Source organism: Chinchilla lanigera, unplaced genomic scaffold (genome assembly GCF_000276665.1).
Source record: "Chinchilla lanigera isolate Chin_1 unplaced genomic scaffold, ChiLan1.0 scaffold00018, whole genome shotgun sequence".
In the NCBI taxonomy this organism is placed as follows: Eukaryota; Metazoa; Chordata; class Mammalia; order Rodentia; family Chinchillidae; genus Chinchilla; species Chinchilla lanigera.
Window position 1 is genome coordinate 11,508,268 of NW_004955419.1, and position 16,481 is coordinate 11,524,748.

The 16,481-nt window shown below is 39.3% G+C and overlaps 1 protein-coding gene across 1 annotated transcript in view; it reads right to left on the minus strand.

The window, feature by feature from the left end:
* The window catches only part of Pappa (pregnancy-associated plasma protein A, pappalysin 1), a gene marked incomplete at both ends in the record, with an annotated part of 230,329 nt that overhangs the window by 92,602 nt on the left and 121,246 nt on the right, over positions 1-16,481 (minus strand). The window contains 1 exon segment of the mRNA XM_013513305.1: positions 337-530. Coding sequence (XP_013368759.1) covers positions 337-530 — 194 coding nt within the window.

Sequence of the window (16,481 nt, forward strand, 5' to 3'; positions counted from 1 at the left end):
ACAGCAAATTCAGGGTACAATTACCACTAATTCACCACGCCCTCAAACAAGCCAGACTTTCCCAAGTGAAGCGATATATCCAAAATGGAATTCTTTCCTACATATGAATTACAATAGACAGGGAAGTGTGAAGACAGATATTACCCTTGTGATAGTAACAATCCCGCCACTTGGCCATTGCCTGCGTAACCCTTTATAAATGCCGACACTGCATTTGGCTAGAGGTGTGTTCAAGTGGCTCCATTCAATGGCACTGCATGTGAGGTGAGGAACTTGAGGGGTACAGAGAAGATTCAGGACATCAGCAAGAAGTGCTGCACAAAGCTTGGGTCTTACCTGGGATGCTGCTGGCTGCCCAATGATGACCCAGCCTGGGCACTGCTGGTCTTGATGAGACACAGAAGCATTGGATGCCCACTGATCCAGGAATCCTTGAGGTGTATAGACACCACAATCTTTAATGCTAGTCTTTTGTTCAAACTCTTCACATACCCCATCTCCATCATGGAAATAGCACCGGCTGGGTTCATCTACAAGAGAGGGACAGAGAGAGGGGGAGATAGTTGATGAATATTTGTTCTTTGGCCTTTGGCATCATTAGCAGCTGTGAGATTTGATCACCAAATCCACCAGCCTTGTCAAGCCCATATTTGTCAGTCACAGTGGAATATGCTTTAGCTTTAAAAAAGAGGGAGAATGACATGGATGAACTGGAAGACATCGTACAAACTGAAATAAGCCAGTTACAGAAGAACAAACCCTGTATGGTTCCGCTTAGGTGAGGTATCTAAGATTGTGAAACTCATAGATAAAGAAAGTAAAATGAAAGTTGCCAGAGTCTAAAGGGATGAGAAATGAGCACTAGCTGTTCAATAGGTTTAATTATGTACAATAAAAAAGCTCTAGATAATGGCAGCACAACATTATGCTTATAATTAACAACATTATAGTATAAATTTAAAATACGATAAGAATGCATTTTGCCGCATACATGCACAAAAGTTCATATCCACCTTCATTACCAAGTGAGCCTCACAGCCATCTCAACAGGAAGGTATTATTGTTATTGTTATTATTATTATTATTATGATTTTAATTACTATTTTAATCTCCTGTTGAGATGCCACACAGTTGTAATAACTTCAACAAGGTCACACAGTGTGTTCTTGTCACATGTGGGAGCAGAACTCAGGCCTTTACTTTCCAGTTGGGAGTATATTATTGATACCACAGAATATCATAGCTGCAAACTTAGGTTCATATAACTCCAGCCAGTTTTGCATGAAGAATGAATTGGCTCAGTACCAGTTCTGAACTCCACTGGTCTGCTGTGTTAGGCGGGTCTCTTTCCACCTCTGAACCAGTTGTCAGAGCAGAGAAAGAGATGAGAGTAAGAACCGGTCTCATGCTGCTGTCCCTGTCTAATGCTCTAAGGACTTAGATACCTAAGGAGTTTCACCTAAATACCAAGTAAATTTTGAACCGATTATGCATTTCAAACTCCATCAATAGTTTATGTTTGGTTTAAAGCTAATGCTAACTCTTCTGTGCTCTTTTCTCATTTTTTTCTAAGCACAGCTAACTACTCACTACTGTAGGCATGTGCCTATATTACTAAGATCTCTAACAGTTAACACATGGTACTATCACTAGATCTACCTGCTGCAGCTCCCATGAGGGATTCAGAATTCCTTCAAAAGTAGTCCCTATCCAGTATCCTAGGCTTACCATATAATTTATCATCTAAACTGGAACACTCTTTGAAAGTGATGGCAGTGATATAAAAAATTATATCCAGGTAATGGTTATATAACCTGGGAAAATAATATCTCAGCTAAATCACTGCATAGATACTGCTTGATCTAGGTTATCCTTCCCAAATTTACTTCAAAATAATACAGTAGGGCTCTGGAGAGGGTACTGATTGTAAGGCCAAAGACTTGGTTTGATTTCTGTTCTTTATACTGGCTCTGTAACTTGCAAAACTAACTCTGTTTCTCAGCCTCTAGATCTCCAGAAGTAACATGGACCTGACAGTCCCAGCCAGGACGGCCTCTCAGGATAATCCCAGAGCTCTCATCCAAAATGAACATAAATGTGCTTTGTACATTCTAAACTAATTGTCAAAATAAAAAATACCCTTTTGTACAGGGTTGATGTAGTCCTAAGTAATTGAATCAAATCAAGTTGTGAAATCAGTACTCACTTGAAATATTGTCAAGCAATGCTCTTCCCCTAGAAAGATCCCAGGTCAAGGAGAAAAAGACTTGAATTTCTAGGATGCTGACTATTTGAAAAAGGAATTATTGAATTCAGGGACAGCAAAATGTTGAGCCCCTTCCAAGCTCTAAAATCCCTTGTTTATTTCTGCAAACAGTTTACATAGTGAAATACTATCAAAAGAGCCAGAATAAATCAATCCATTATAATTCAATTATTTAAAGATAGGTTTGAGCCAGCTGAGGACTGCAGTGATCAGTAGCATGCAGAGCAATTCAGGCAGAGAAAGAACACAGGCTCAGAGCTTCTCAGCATCTCCCACCTCTCGATGACTGCGGCCAACCTAGATATAATACAACCCAGATCCACTCCAAGAGTGATCAGCCCTAAATCTAAACTCCGCTCCCTAAAACCCAATAGAGGGTACTACAAAAAGTAAGGATTTTGACATATGGCAAAGGTAAGGTCCGTCTCCATCTCTACCACACATAAACTGTGTAGGACCGAACTAAAATATCCTAATCACTCTGAACTTCACTTTCCTTACCTACAAAACATAGAGGCAGTAATATTTACTCAATGTTGTCAGGGTGATTATGTGAAATGGCACCGGCAAGGTCAGTCCCTTTACCCATTTGATCTACTGGAAAACTGAGAGTCAGAAGAGTCACAGTCTCTCCCTCCACGGCAAGCAGAGGAAGCTGGAACAAGAGGTAGAAGTCTGAGCCTGGTTTTCATACCTAGTAGAACAGATCCTTTTCGCACTTATGTGATTCCCTCAATGCTGCATCATGAAGGATAAGATCATGAAGTTGCCACTTTCCCCCTCCTCCAATAAAAGACAAATAGGGTGAGATTATAGTAAGATTATATAAAATCTATTCTCTACCATCTCTTAATTCATTTCTTCAGCAAAGGTACCTCTCAGAGTGGTCCCCCACACACACACACAAGAAAAAAGAACTAGAGATGAATTCTCATGAAGGCTAATTTCCTCTTGATTGTGTTTAAGACTGCAGCAAATCTGTCTGCTTGGATTCAGCAGAACCCGAGAATGGAGGGAGACAGATATAGGTAGAAAAACAGGTGCACAAGTGACTAGATAGGCAGATAGATGATGGATAGATAGATAGACAGGTGGAACAGTTAAGAAGAGAGACACGAGCGGGGAGAGAGAGAGAGAGGGAGAGAATAACAATATGTATGTCTGCTTTTTCTAGATTCTGCTGACAAAGCTATTGTGCATCCCTTTTAAAAACAACATCCTTGGACTCTGCTATTCAGCTTCTCTTGCTACCAGTGTCCCAGGAGCCCTTCGGCTCCATCTGCCAGTCTTTGTCTGGGGAATTCTCTATCCCTCTCTACTCCCTCTGCCCCAAGCACTGAACAGAACAGGGTAAGGAATGGAATACAAATGTGCAGCCAGGAAAAACAAAGACGGCAACAATAAAACAAAACTGGCCTCGTTTCCATTACATCAGTGTGCTTGGTGCCCCTTGAATGCTTTATGCCAGGTGCAGAGCAGGGTGTAGTAAAGAATTTGAAGTCAATCCCAAGGTCAAATGATCACCCTGGCACTCTGGCTTTCATATTGTAGTTAGGTGGCTTTGAAGTGATAATATATTCTATTAAGAGCAATATTGTGTAGACTATACACACACACACACACACACACACATTTGAAAATCTAACAGACTTTCAAAAACCAGTTGGTGATTGAGTGATTAAACTTCAGTATCCCTGACGTACACACTCCTGTGCAAATATAGTGTGCATTCTGCATCCACTGAAAACTTTCTTTAAATTATGATTTGAAGGAGTCAAAGGAGACAAGATACCAATAAGGACTGTCTCATAGTGGGCCTGCACTGGGCAATCCGATTGCTAAATCTCATCTCATTTTCTCATAGCAAAAGGCAATTCCTCACTTCAGATTATCATTGCACATGTGGTGACACATTTAGAAAGCTGTTCTGTCCACTAGATGTAGGGGGACCAGGCATGATTAACAAAGTCTATCTTCCTCAGGTGTGTTTTCTTATGTGAAAAAGCTTCTTTTTCTTTTGAAAGCAATGAGCTCAGCTGAAGAACCCAAGACAGAGGGGCTTTCTGTAAGTGGTTAGACATAGCTGACACAGCCTTTTATTGACTTAATTTTCAGTTTCTATCTGCCTGAAGCATCAGTAGGCAATACCATTTCCCTGTATTTCTAAGGCACACACAAAGGGCACTATTTGTGGTTGATAGGAACTGCTGCCCCTACTGGAAAGCTTGGCAGGCCAGGTCTCGGCAAAAGGGGCCAAATTCACCTTAAAGTATAGGCAAAGGCTGGAGTTAGCACTAAGGTTGAGTTCTTATCCTTAAAACAAACAAACAAGAGCCTGGGTTCAAGCAGTGTCCTACTGGTTAATCTTGGGCATGATATTTCTTCTTCCTATGTGTCAGTTTGACCATCTGTGAAAAATAAGGTTATCTTTTGACTTCCTCAGTGAGGTGCTGGGTGTAATCAAGTAGTCCAAGAGATACAAAAATAAAACTTTTCTAAAAGACACAAGACGCTTCACAATGAGGATGCTGAGATGAGGCGGGGATTGCAGAAGTCTTTTTAATCGGAGGCTCAGAGGATAGAAATGTGAAAGAAGGTACATGGGCTATTTTCAGTATAAATGACAAGCAAACAAAAAAGGAAAAAAGAATAACCAAAAGAGAAAAATGTATTTATTTATATACCCAAACTATTTCAGTACAGTGTGGGAACATTAATTAACTTAGCTTGATGCAAAACTTTGGTCATGCATAACAAACCTGGAATACTTCAGATGAAAAAGTGAGAAAAGTAGCTGAAGAGTTTACAGCTAGAAAAAGGAGAAGGAATTAAATGATTCATGTCTTCTCACGTGAAGAAAACTGGCTTTCCATTGACTCTCATCAGCTTAAAGGACCTGAACCAGATAGTGACAAGTTATTGGTCACTGAAAAACTAACACAAGCCAATGTGTTCTTCAAATGAGACCTGAGATGATGTGAGTACTTCAGGATAGTTGGTTAATTTAGGAAATTTTGGCTTAAGTTTCTCCCCGCAAAATCTTACCATGTCCCTTCATTACATATAGCCTTTTGATAGAGCCTGACTATTTAATTGGAGAAGGTAATTTTCCTTAGTTTGGCATACAAGGCTCTTCACAAACCGTCTTCCTCCTTCAGTTTCCCAAGCCATCCGTTTCCATTTCACTAATCCATGCTGTCTCACAAGGGTTGTCTTCCTCTGTTGGAAACATATTTTCCATTTCTTCACTTTGCTAATTCCCACTGGTTCTTCAAGTCTCCATTAGTATCTCTCTTGGCAAGTCTCTATTTTAACCCCTTTCTCTGATTCCCATGCTGCTTAGGTTAAGTGTCCTTGTCTATTTCCCCACACTTTCCATATTTCTTCCATCACAGTCTCTTTCTGTCTACTTATGGGTCAGTCTCACATAATGGGTAACAAGGATCTCTGGGAACAAATTTTTTTTGGACTTTCAACTCTGTAGTTTTAACTAGTAACATAGTGTCTAGAGTGAAGGTACCAATTAAGTAGCCAAGGAATACATGAATGGGTGAATGAGAAGTAAAAGATTAAATCATTTATATTTAATTTCACTTATTACCCAATTACACATGGTCTAACTGAACCAAATATTGATATACTTTCTGATAATGCAATTACTGGCCATGCCATAATAGTACTTCAAATCAGAGTTCATTGAAAATAGACATTAAATGGAACAAATATTTTGCCTTAAATGGAACAAAATACTTTGCCTAAAGGATAACTAGCTTCACTATTAAATGTTTTTGAACATTAGGACTGCAGTTCTTCTAAAGCAAGTCCCAAAGGATGGTTCCTTAAACACTTCCATGATGCCCAGCTGGGATCATGTATGCAGTAATTCATTTGCAATCATTTCACCAAGAAGGGAGAAATAGGTAAGAGGTACCAAAGCTTTCTGAAGACTTTAGGAGTGGCCACTGTTATTTTCCCTAGTTAACATAGCTTCTACCCCTTAGAAGAGAAGCAAAGAAGACTATCAGTGCTTTTAATGAGTATGTACCAAACACCTGTTTGTTGCCTGATATAGTGCTGGGAATGCATTGATACAAGCACTTTTGGTCCCTTCCTCTACAGGATGAATCAACACTGTCTGGTTAAACTGGAGAAGGTACCTTGAGAAATGACTTAGTGGAAAGATATTTGAGGATGAAAATAATTATAGCATGTTGAGAGAGAGTCTGAATGAAAGATGAGCTTCTACCAATATTTGAGTGAGGGAGCACAATGAATCCTGGAATTGCTAAGTTGAAAAGCTGACTTGAAGCCAGATTCAAGGAAGATTGCAATATTATGTTAAGAAATTTGAATGCTATCCCTTAGGAGTGGCAAGACTTTGAAGCACGAAAGCCATGTTGTAACCCTAATTTTTCATACTCTCAGAGGCAATGGGATGAAATCCTTTCTTTTGTTTAGCTGATATGCCATTTCCTATTTATTTGAGTTTGGGAAAATTCTGTAGAATTTCTAAGACTTGGCTTCCTGATCTGAATAATGTTGAAGGATCAAATACTTGATGACCTTGCAATCATTGAATAATAGAAGTAATTATGTAGCAATCAAAATACTTCCTTAGTTGTTTCTGTGTGTCAGATACTATGATAAACCATAGGCATAAAGTAGGAAATAAAACATGAATGACTTTTTCCTCTATGGAACTTAATGGTAGTAAATGCATGCAACTACTTGATATAGAGCAGGTGGCCCATAAATGGTCTATGATCATGACCTTGAAATTGAAGAAATTATTTCATTTTACCTATGGGAAACTGATGTTTGTAAGGTTGAAGTCATTTGCTGAAATCTTTAGCAAAAATTTGTATTAGATTTTTTTTTTTTCCCGGTACCAGGAATCGAACTCACGACCTTGCGCTTGCCACACAGACGCTGTGCCGCAGAGCTAAATCCCCAACCTGAAAACTTGTATTAGAGACAAGAATAGAATGTTGATTCTTGAACTTGTATACAGTGCCCGTTTTATGATGCCCTGTCCCAGTTTTAGCATTTATTTTTAGAAACAAAATAGTTCACTACCTTAATTAAGTCTCAATATTATTTTTGAGATTTTCTGATTTCATTTTTCATACTGTCTACATGTATAGGCTAAAGAGTCTGAAAATCTATTGGAGTTACCAAGCTTCACACTCATTAAACAAAACAAACAATCCACAGAGAGGGAGGTGAGAATTTTCATTCATAGAAGATGGACTTGATTTAAGGCTGAAGGAAAAGGCAAATAATTTAAATGCTCATTCTTGAAGTGGGTTCTCATCCAAAGGGTAAGAGGCATTACTTGTATTTCTAAACTTTTGGTTCATAAAGATGGGTCAACTTTTGAAAAATCTGTATTGATTTCTAGCTGAGGACATTTTTTCTTTCAGTCCAATGATTTCTATTTTTTTCACTGTGTTACAGACCATAAAAAATTAGTATTTTTAAATTCAGCTGTTTGTTTAGGTTTGGGTCCAACCACAACAAGCTTCATGCCACATAATAAGTTATCCAAACAACAACAAAAAAGACCCAAAAATGCACAATCTTTGCATCCAAATAAGAGACTGTCGGAACAGAAGAATGGTAGTGCCTTACTTAATCCAGGGTGATTTACAAAAGGGAAGTTGAGTAGAGGCTTTGCTAGCATCCATTTCCTCTGGAACAGAAATATCTTGACTTCATATTGTCTTTCTTTCAAAGGCTTCATGTCAAACCCGCAATGCTAACCTCATTTAATTCTATTCAAACCAGAGTTTGTTCTTTAACCTCTTCAATGAGATCAGCCTGCCCAGAGTACCAAAGGCAGGGTGGTGAAGGGCTCCTGAAGAACCATGAATCTGCTAACAAGCTTCAGATGCTGATTAGGTCTGCTGAATCCGAGAAGCTTAAGTTGATTTCTGGTTCCTTCAAAGTTTGGCCACATAGCAACACGAGCCAGAAATTCCTCTCTGTCTTTCACGGTGGCAAGCAGGAATCATCTAACAGGCTAAAAGCACTAAAAAAGGAGAGTTTCTAGATGTCGCCTAGCATTACCAGTCTAGCTCTATCTCAGAGCATAGCACAGACTTGCCCTGTCTCTACTGGGCCCTTACAATCTCTCACAACTGGTCTTGGTTCTTTCTTACTTCTATCCCTCCTTCAACAGCAATCCACGATTAAAATATAAATTTTAATTTGAAATACTTGAGTCCTACAAAATTTGAACATTACAGACTAGCATTCCAGTCCTTTCATACTTTAGTTCTAATTTTTCTGTTTGTCCACAGTTCCAAGCACATCTACCATCTTAAATTTATTTAAGGCATTACTTTTCCAGAACTCATACCTCAGAGCATCTATCCTTATTTCCCTAGCCTGAAAGGCCAGTCTCCACTTCCAAGGCAAGTCTGTTATCATCAAGATGCAGTTTAGCATCATCTTCGGCCTGGGAGTACAGCATGTGCCGTGCCGCTGCGTCTCTACCTGTGCAGCAGGACCAAGTTCCTTCTATGCCCAGCATCACTGTTCTCTCCTCCCAAATCAGCAAAACAGTTTGAAATTTAGGAAGTAAGTTTTGAAACACACAAATTGTAAGTTAAAAAAGTAAAACTTCCCATTATTCATCTTCTGAATACTATTTCCTCTACTTTGTCTTTCCCTTTTTGAGTTACAGTAAAATTTACTGAGTTGTCTACACTTATGTATTCTCTCTCCTATAATTTATTCTTCAGTTGTCTAACCTAGCTTCTATACTTACCACTCCACTAAAATCACCATAACACCATGGAATTCTCTCTCTCTTTGTCTCTGTCTTTGTCTCTATCTCTCTTTCTCGTACACACCTTGTCTTCCTAGCCTTTTGCGGCACCTCAGGTCCTCCCTTTTTTCTCCATCTACACTCTCTCATCTATCCCCACCTTTAAATATTTCCAATCACTCCTGTACCGACAATATAAGTCACACGTGTGGTTTACAGCACATCTCTTTTCTGAGCCCCAAGTGCCTGCAGAGACATCTGTACTAAGCTTCTATTTAAAGGAATCTTTCAGAATCAAGCAAAATATCAACTATTATCAAAGACCCCCTTTTCTTCTCCCTAGTGAATGACAACACCATCCACCAACAAAGACCAAACCAGTCATCTCGCCTATTTTTTTCACCCCATCCCTCGACACCAAATGAAGTCCATCAGCTTGTCCTACAGGGTCTTTCACCCAGGATATTCCAGAGAGACCAACTGAGCTCCATCACTACTGTTCAGATTTGAACCTCCATCACCATTGCAACCTCATTTACTAAGTCTTCCTGCTTCTTCTGTGTCTGTTTCTCAATCGTCCTTTCTCCAGAACACAGCTGTACTGCTCTTTTTGAAACATATGCTACACAGTGCTTCCCATACCCCAGATTGGAAAATGGCTTCCCATTTCATGTGTAACAAAATCCCGAGTCTGTATGATGGCCTAGGAGTGCCTGCTTCGTCTGATTATCTCCTACTAACATTACCCCTGCTCATTATCCTCCATTCAGCAACCCATCCATTCACCTAGGCTTACATCCATTCATTCAAAAGGTATCTATTCCAAATTGGTTTTGCCCCCAGGAATCTGAAGTGGATGTTCAAGCTCCCTATAATTTTTTTTCTTTTCTTTTCTCATGATTTCTTCACATTTAAGGGCCAGTTCAAATATCACTTCCTCAAATAACAATCCTGTCTACCCACAGTAAGCTCACACTCTATTTATCCGTTCTTCTATGTTGTTTTATTTCCTTCATAGTATTATTCACTCTCTAAAAACTAAATTCTTAAGGCTGGGGATATTGCTCAATGATAGATTACTTGCTTGGGTTAGATCCTCCCACCCGGAAAAAATACTCAACTAAAAAATAAATTTTTGTGCATTATTGTTTCCTGCTGCTATACGGTATAAATTTCAGGGTATCATGTTTCAAAGTTCAGCTTCTCTTTTGGGACCAATAAAACTGCCTGGCCATATTACATGATTTATATTTTAAAATAAATGGATAGCTGATTATCTATAACTCTTGGATTCTAAGATATTTTTGGGCTGGCTCCATTCTTACTTATATTTACATTCCTTATATTTAGGATAGTAGGTACTCAGGAAAAGCCTAATAAAGTTCTTGTGGAGATTTATTTACCTACCCAGGGCTTTCGCACTGAGCTACATTCCCACTGATTTTATTTATTTTTTTTTTTTTTATTTTTTTTTTTTTTTTGGTTTTTCTCTGGTACCAGGAACCGAACTCACGACCTTGCGCTTGCCAGGCAGGCGCTTTTTGCCCCTGAGCTAAATCCCCAGCCCCTCCCACTGATTTTAAATTGTGTTGGAGATACTGTCTTGCAAAGTTGCCCACGTTGTGCTTGAACTTACAGTCCTCCTGCCTCAACCTCCTAGACTGCTGGCATTACAGGCATCTGCTACCACACTGCCTTTCTTTTAGAGTTTTAAAATCTTTAATTGTGTATTAAAGATGTCTCAAAACTTATGAAAATCTGTTTTAGCAGATTATACTATCTAAAGACTTCTGTGAACATATTAATAAACATGAGGTCATAGGACAAATCCTAGAACACATTAAGAAAAAATTTAATTCTATATAAGCAAGCTCATATTTTTTTTCCTATGAGACACTGTGCCTCACCATCTGTCCTAAACATTGTTTCATTTTCTATCTTAACTGAATTTGGAAAGAAATGGCATATCTGCATAGAAAATGGGGTACAGAGTAGACTGAAATTTAATAAAGCAGTTTGACAGTCTTATATATTAAAACTTGAAGATTCATTTCCATCACCTTGAATTTCTGTTTATTTATTTGAATAGCCAGAAAAGATTATAAGCAAAGATAGTAACCTTAATAAATAACAGTACATAAAATTGACCAGAATATTCAAAGCCTGAAAGGATTTTCAGCTGGGTCTCAATGATATCTCATAATAAGGGGAAGAAAGCACTATCCAGGAGCATCATACAGTGGCCAAGGCACAGATGGGATTTCTAAGCACCAACAGGAGGAAGAGTGATATGTAGGACTCAGAGACCTTTAAAAGCATGAACAGGCAATAAGAAAATGAAATTTGGATGAGTAATAAATGGAAAAAAATAACAAATGAAAAACATCCAGAACAATATTTACTAAGTGTGTACACATGGCCAAAAAACAGGTAGTAAAAGATACCTCACTATCAATGTGTTAGTGTTTTTAAAAGTGATCTCATCTATGGACACTTTCTTGAAATTCACAATTAGGGAAAGAATAAGGAGTCAAGGGAACCTGAGGCAGACAGCTGCCCATTTTTCTATCAAGGACTTTGCAGAGTCCTTTTCCCAGACTCTGCAATCGAAGAGGTTTTTCAAGTAAGCTTATGGACCCCATCAATTTTGTTGCTCTGAAATATGCTTGGTTCTTGATTATTTTCCTTTTAATGATTTCACCAGTTTTTCCATTTGAAATTAGGGATGCTTGAGCAACAGACTGAGGCCCAAGAAGGCTGAGGATGTTGAATCCCTTCTGAAAGACTGAGAAGATTATAATGACAAATAGATGGAACTGGGGACCAGAAACCAAAACTGGGACCTCAGTTCTGTCACTAAGTTGCTCTGTGGTACTGACTAACATGGAGTATTCTCTGAGATTCACTCTTTATGCCTTTAAAACAGCAAAAATATCATTTTTAACCCTTTTTGGAAAGTGGCCACAATAATCTGGTAAAGTACATACATATCAGAATGCTTTGATGTGTTTTAGTTGAGAATAAACTCAAACATATAAAAGAAACTATCAGAAGTATTATTTTCTCACTTTCTCATTGCAAATATAAACTAGAACTCATTTCCCAAGTCGTTGAACAGTTTTTCCAGTTCATTAAGTTGCAATTCAACTACTGCCTTCCCAATGAGGACTTTTCTAACCTTCAAAATATAGTTCCCACCTCCACCTCCGCCCGTTTCACTCCATATCACTAATCTATTGTATTCCCTTCGTAGCTTTATTGTGTTTCTTAAAATGTTTACTTGAATCATAAATTTTCTCTAAAGCAGAATGGCACCTCCACGGTAGGAGAAGCATAGACTGTTTCATTCACCGATGCATTCAGATTCTAGTATGCAGAAAACAATATTGGCAAATATTTGCTGAATAAATAAAGGAAGGAATAGTGCTTCAAAAGTCTTTAGAAATTATCTATCTGGTCCACGTGCTTCCCTTTGCAAATGTAGTAACTGAGATTCAGAAAGGTTAATAAACTCACTGAGTGCAACCCAATTAATTATTGGAGGCCAGTGGTTCTAACTGGCTAATGAAAGCTCACTGAACAAATACTGGATGTGTGCAAAATCAAGTAGAAATAGGTCTATGAGAAATGCATGTATGTGAGCATAAAGAAAATTAATAATGTTTGCAAATGTAACTAGGTGTGGGTACATATTTGCATTTATTCAATCCACTAAAGCAAGTAGCCTATCATTCTGTTAAAGCATCCTGGAGATTCTAGGTAAGAAAGACTTTTGGACAAATGGATGCTGTGCCTATCAGTGGCCCAAGAACTAAAGGATGAGTCAGGGTACCACATGAAATCCAAGCCAGTTACTTCAGTGTGGCAATGCTGCTTGTGACTAAGGTGACCACAGTGTGCTGGGATCCTGATGAGATTACCACGTAGAAACAAGAATGTCAAAATGGATCCCTCCCATCCTAGATCCTGATTGGTTTGTCCTGCCTTGAAGACCATCCTCCTGCCCTGTGGTTCAGATAAGCAGAAAAAGATAAAGCACTGAAGCCACTGTGTCCTTCATCTCCAACTTAATGGGACACACTACAGTCCTATGAAGATCAGGAGCTGGCGTCAGGCAGGATGACACATAGGTAGGTAAGTAGCCTTTCTCTTATGTGATAGACAAGGTACTCTTCAGCACTTGGAGTCAGATTTTGTGTTTATTTGCATTTGATTTAATTAACAATGCTTCATTGTCACAAGTGGATGTATTTATACCTTCCAATAAAAAAAAAAAAAAAAAAAACAGAAGAGAGAGGAGAAGGGAGGAGAATAATAAGTCTTAAATCTTAAGAGTTGACGGGGAACATTTGGAAATATAAATCAAAAGCACCCCTCTTTTTGATCAGGCATCATAAGCATTGTCATGACTCTTCATATCCAGAAAGTGCTCCAAGGACCAGTAAGTTTGATTTCCACCATCTAAAAGAGGTGTTTGATGCCCCCAAATCATGAGAACACAGATTGTTATTACTGGCTGTTGATTCCAGGACAGAAACTAGGGAATTCCCCTCTAGTCTCAGACAAACCGCAGCTTGCACAGACTAATTCTGGACCACTGAGAGGATACCATCAGAGAATGGGACTTTGATCAGGGACCCTCTCACTAAGCAATGTTCATACAGCTGTGAAGGTGCTTAACCCAAAGAAAGGAAGGCTCAGAGGCGACAAATTGAAAACTCTTCTATTAAAAAGAGCTGGTCTAAAGTTGCAATCAGCAGCCTCAGCTTATCAAGTCATGACAATTTCCGAGGTATAATCTTTTCCCTTCCTACTTCTGCTGCCATGTGTCTTTTCTAAAGCATGTTAGACTAAGAGCTAGCCAGATTGAAACTGTGGTTGCTTTCATAATGTATCCTGTTCTGCCTCATCTCTCCGACTTTGCAGAGGGTTCTTCAAAATTTCCAGCTGCTTTTTCTAAGACGACTCCCTCTTTACCCTGTATTCTTAATTTTTTAACTACTTCCTTCAGCATCTCATCCTAAGAAAGGCTAGTTGCCCCTCCCTGTCTTCCTATAGTATGATCTACTTCTCCAACTAAAATTGTATTTAGTGTATTTCTTTCCTAAATGAGCAACTGGATGACTTGCTACATGCTAGGCACTGCATTAAACGTTTCAAATGTATGCTATCATTTAATCATGTCTGGTGTTATCATTATCTCCATTTTATAGAAAAGCAAGTTGAGATTTAAAGAGGTTAAATCATTGTTTAAATTACAGAATGAAGAACTAAATCCAGACTAAGTTTGATTCCCAAATCCGCACTTGTGTGTCCACTAGTTCTACTACTTCCTATCATCTGTGAATGTAGATACTGAGGATCAGCTCTCATGAGATGCTCTGACCTGACGTTCTCTGGGGTGATTTTACCCTACTTGTGTGGGCTCAGGGATTTTACCTAGCCAGGGTCCTGTCCCAGCTCCCTGTTGCTCAGCTGAGTGACTGGCACACTGCACCCCTAAATCCAAGTTCTCTTTTCAGGAAATTAGTGGAATAATGACTATCTTCCCAGGTATTAGGTAGATGAAGTGAAAAGCTTCATAGAAAACACCCAGCCTCACATCTGGCATTCAAAGCAAAATATTGTGAAAGATAAGGAGCCTCTCCTTCCCTAAAGCAAATAATCCATCCCCGTTACCTTGTGCCACCATTACACTGTGTGGGTTCAATAACTTATGTTTTGGTTAAACGTTCTTAATTTTTTTGAAGTGGAATCTGAGTTTTTGTTGGCAAGTGATTGAACATGCTGGGCCCAGCCTCCGGGCCCACAGTCCATTAGGGAATTTACGAGGCGAGATGGGGACCTTCGGCTCAAGCACTCCCTTCAGAGGCCCTACTTACAAAGCCATCAATTTCCTTAACAAAGAACATTGGCTTAAATGCCCCTTAAAGCAGTGTTATTTACACAGTTATCCACTTCCTTTTGAATTCTCTGCCTGGGGGGTGGCATGCCTGCGGTTCTTTCTAGCTACTAGTTAATTAGGCTTCCTCCCCAAAAGGAAGCCACCGACTGTACACAGAATTCAAAAGCAGCCCGACTTGGGGTTATCAGAGAGTTCTACAAAGAGGTCTGAATACTGTAACAACCAAAATCACTATTCTACGCAGTCCATCTTCCAAAGCCCTAATGTTTGGACCAGGATTAGGGCAGAGGTAGAGAAAAAGAGGTATCTTTTAAAATCCAGGTCTGTTACACACAGAAATAAACTAAGAGTCAAGCAATGGCAAACACTTGTATAGTACTTCCCAGGTCCATGACCTATCAAGATAGCAATACTGCCTTTTTACGTAAGTAAAGAAACCCAAGAAGCCCACGTTTCCTGGCAGAAGTTGGATCTGAGCAGTAGCAACCCTGAGCCGGCAGTCACACCATTCCAAGTCACCTGAACTGCAGTGCCCTGCGGAGATGACAGCCAGAATGTGGAGGTCTCCATTTGAACCAAGGTTCATCTGGCCCTAAAAACCAATAAAAGTCTACTACACTTTTTTGCCTGAAAAAATAAAACTGTCTTATAAGAAGTATATCCTTCTTTCACTCGTTTGTTCTCTATTTACTGTGCCACAAATTATGTGTCAGGTCCTGGACTAAGTCCGAGAAGTCAGATGAATATTGTACATCTCAGCATCCCAGGGCTCAGGTTTTAGTGTCTATGTAAATTATCACCACACAGTATTTTGCTCTGAGGAGCCAGATAATGTGCTATAGTGCAGAAGAAGGATCCCTAGACCCAGTCTTAACCCAACTAGAGAAGGTTTATCTTTGGGAGATTCTATGAGATTGTATCTCTCAGAGGAGCAGCAGGTGGTGAGGAACACATGCCCCGCAGGGGACACTGTGAACAAATAAAAGGACACTAGAAAAAAAAGTAGTAAGTATAAAGCACAAGAAGATGTTAGAGAATAAACTGCACATGACTGGATGAGACTCTACAGAAGGCCATAGGAAAGAACTTCAATTACCTCAAGTGCAATAGGAAGCCACTTGACACTTTCTAACGGAGAGTGACAAGTGGTGTTTGCATTTTAGGAGACCTACTTTGATTGCACTAGAAGATACAGTAGATTGGAGCAAGCAAAGGTAAAGAGGCAGGGACCTGTTAGAACGCTCTTGCAAGAGCACAGGCAGGGGTGTAAAAGGGCCTCAGGGTGATGGCTGTGAAGATGGAGCAGAGGGGTTGATTTGGGTAAAATAAGCTTTTCTTAAGAAATTGGAAGGATCATTTGGATGCTGGAAATGACAGAGAAGGAAGAGTTATAGCTGTTTCCTGTGCCTTCAGTTTACAAGCTGGTTGATTCGTGACACCACAAGAGGAGAATAAGACAAACAGAAAGATGGTTAGCTGCCAGGGTACCTGTGGGACATCCAGCTAGAACAACTAGACATACTGAAAATGAAGAGAAA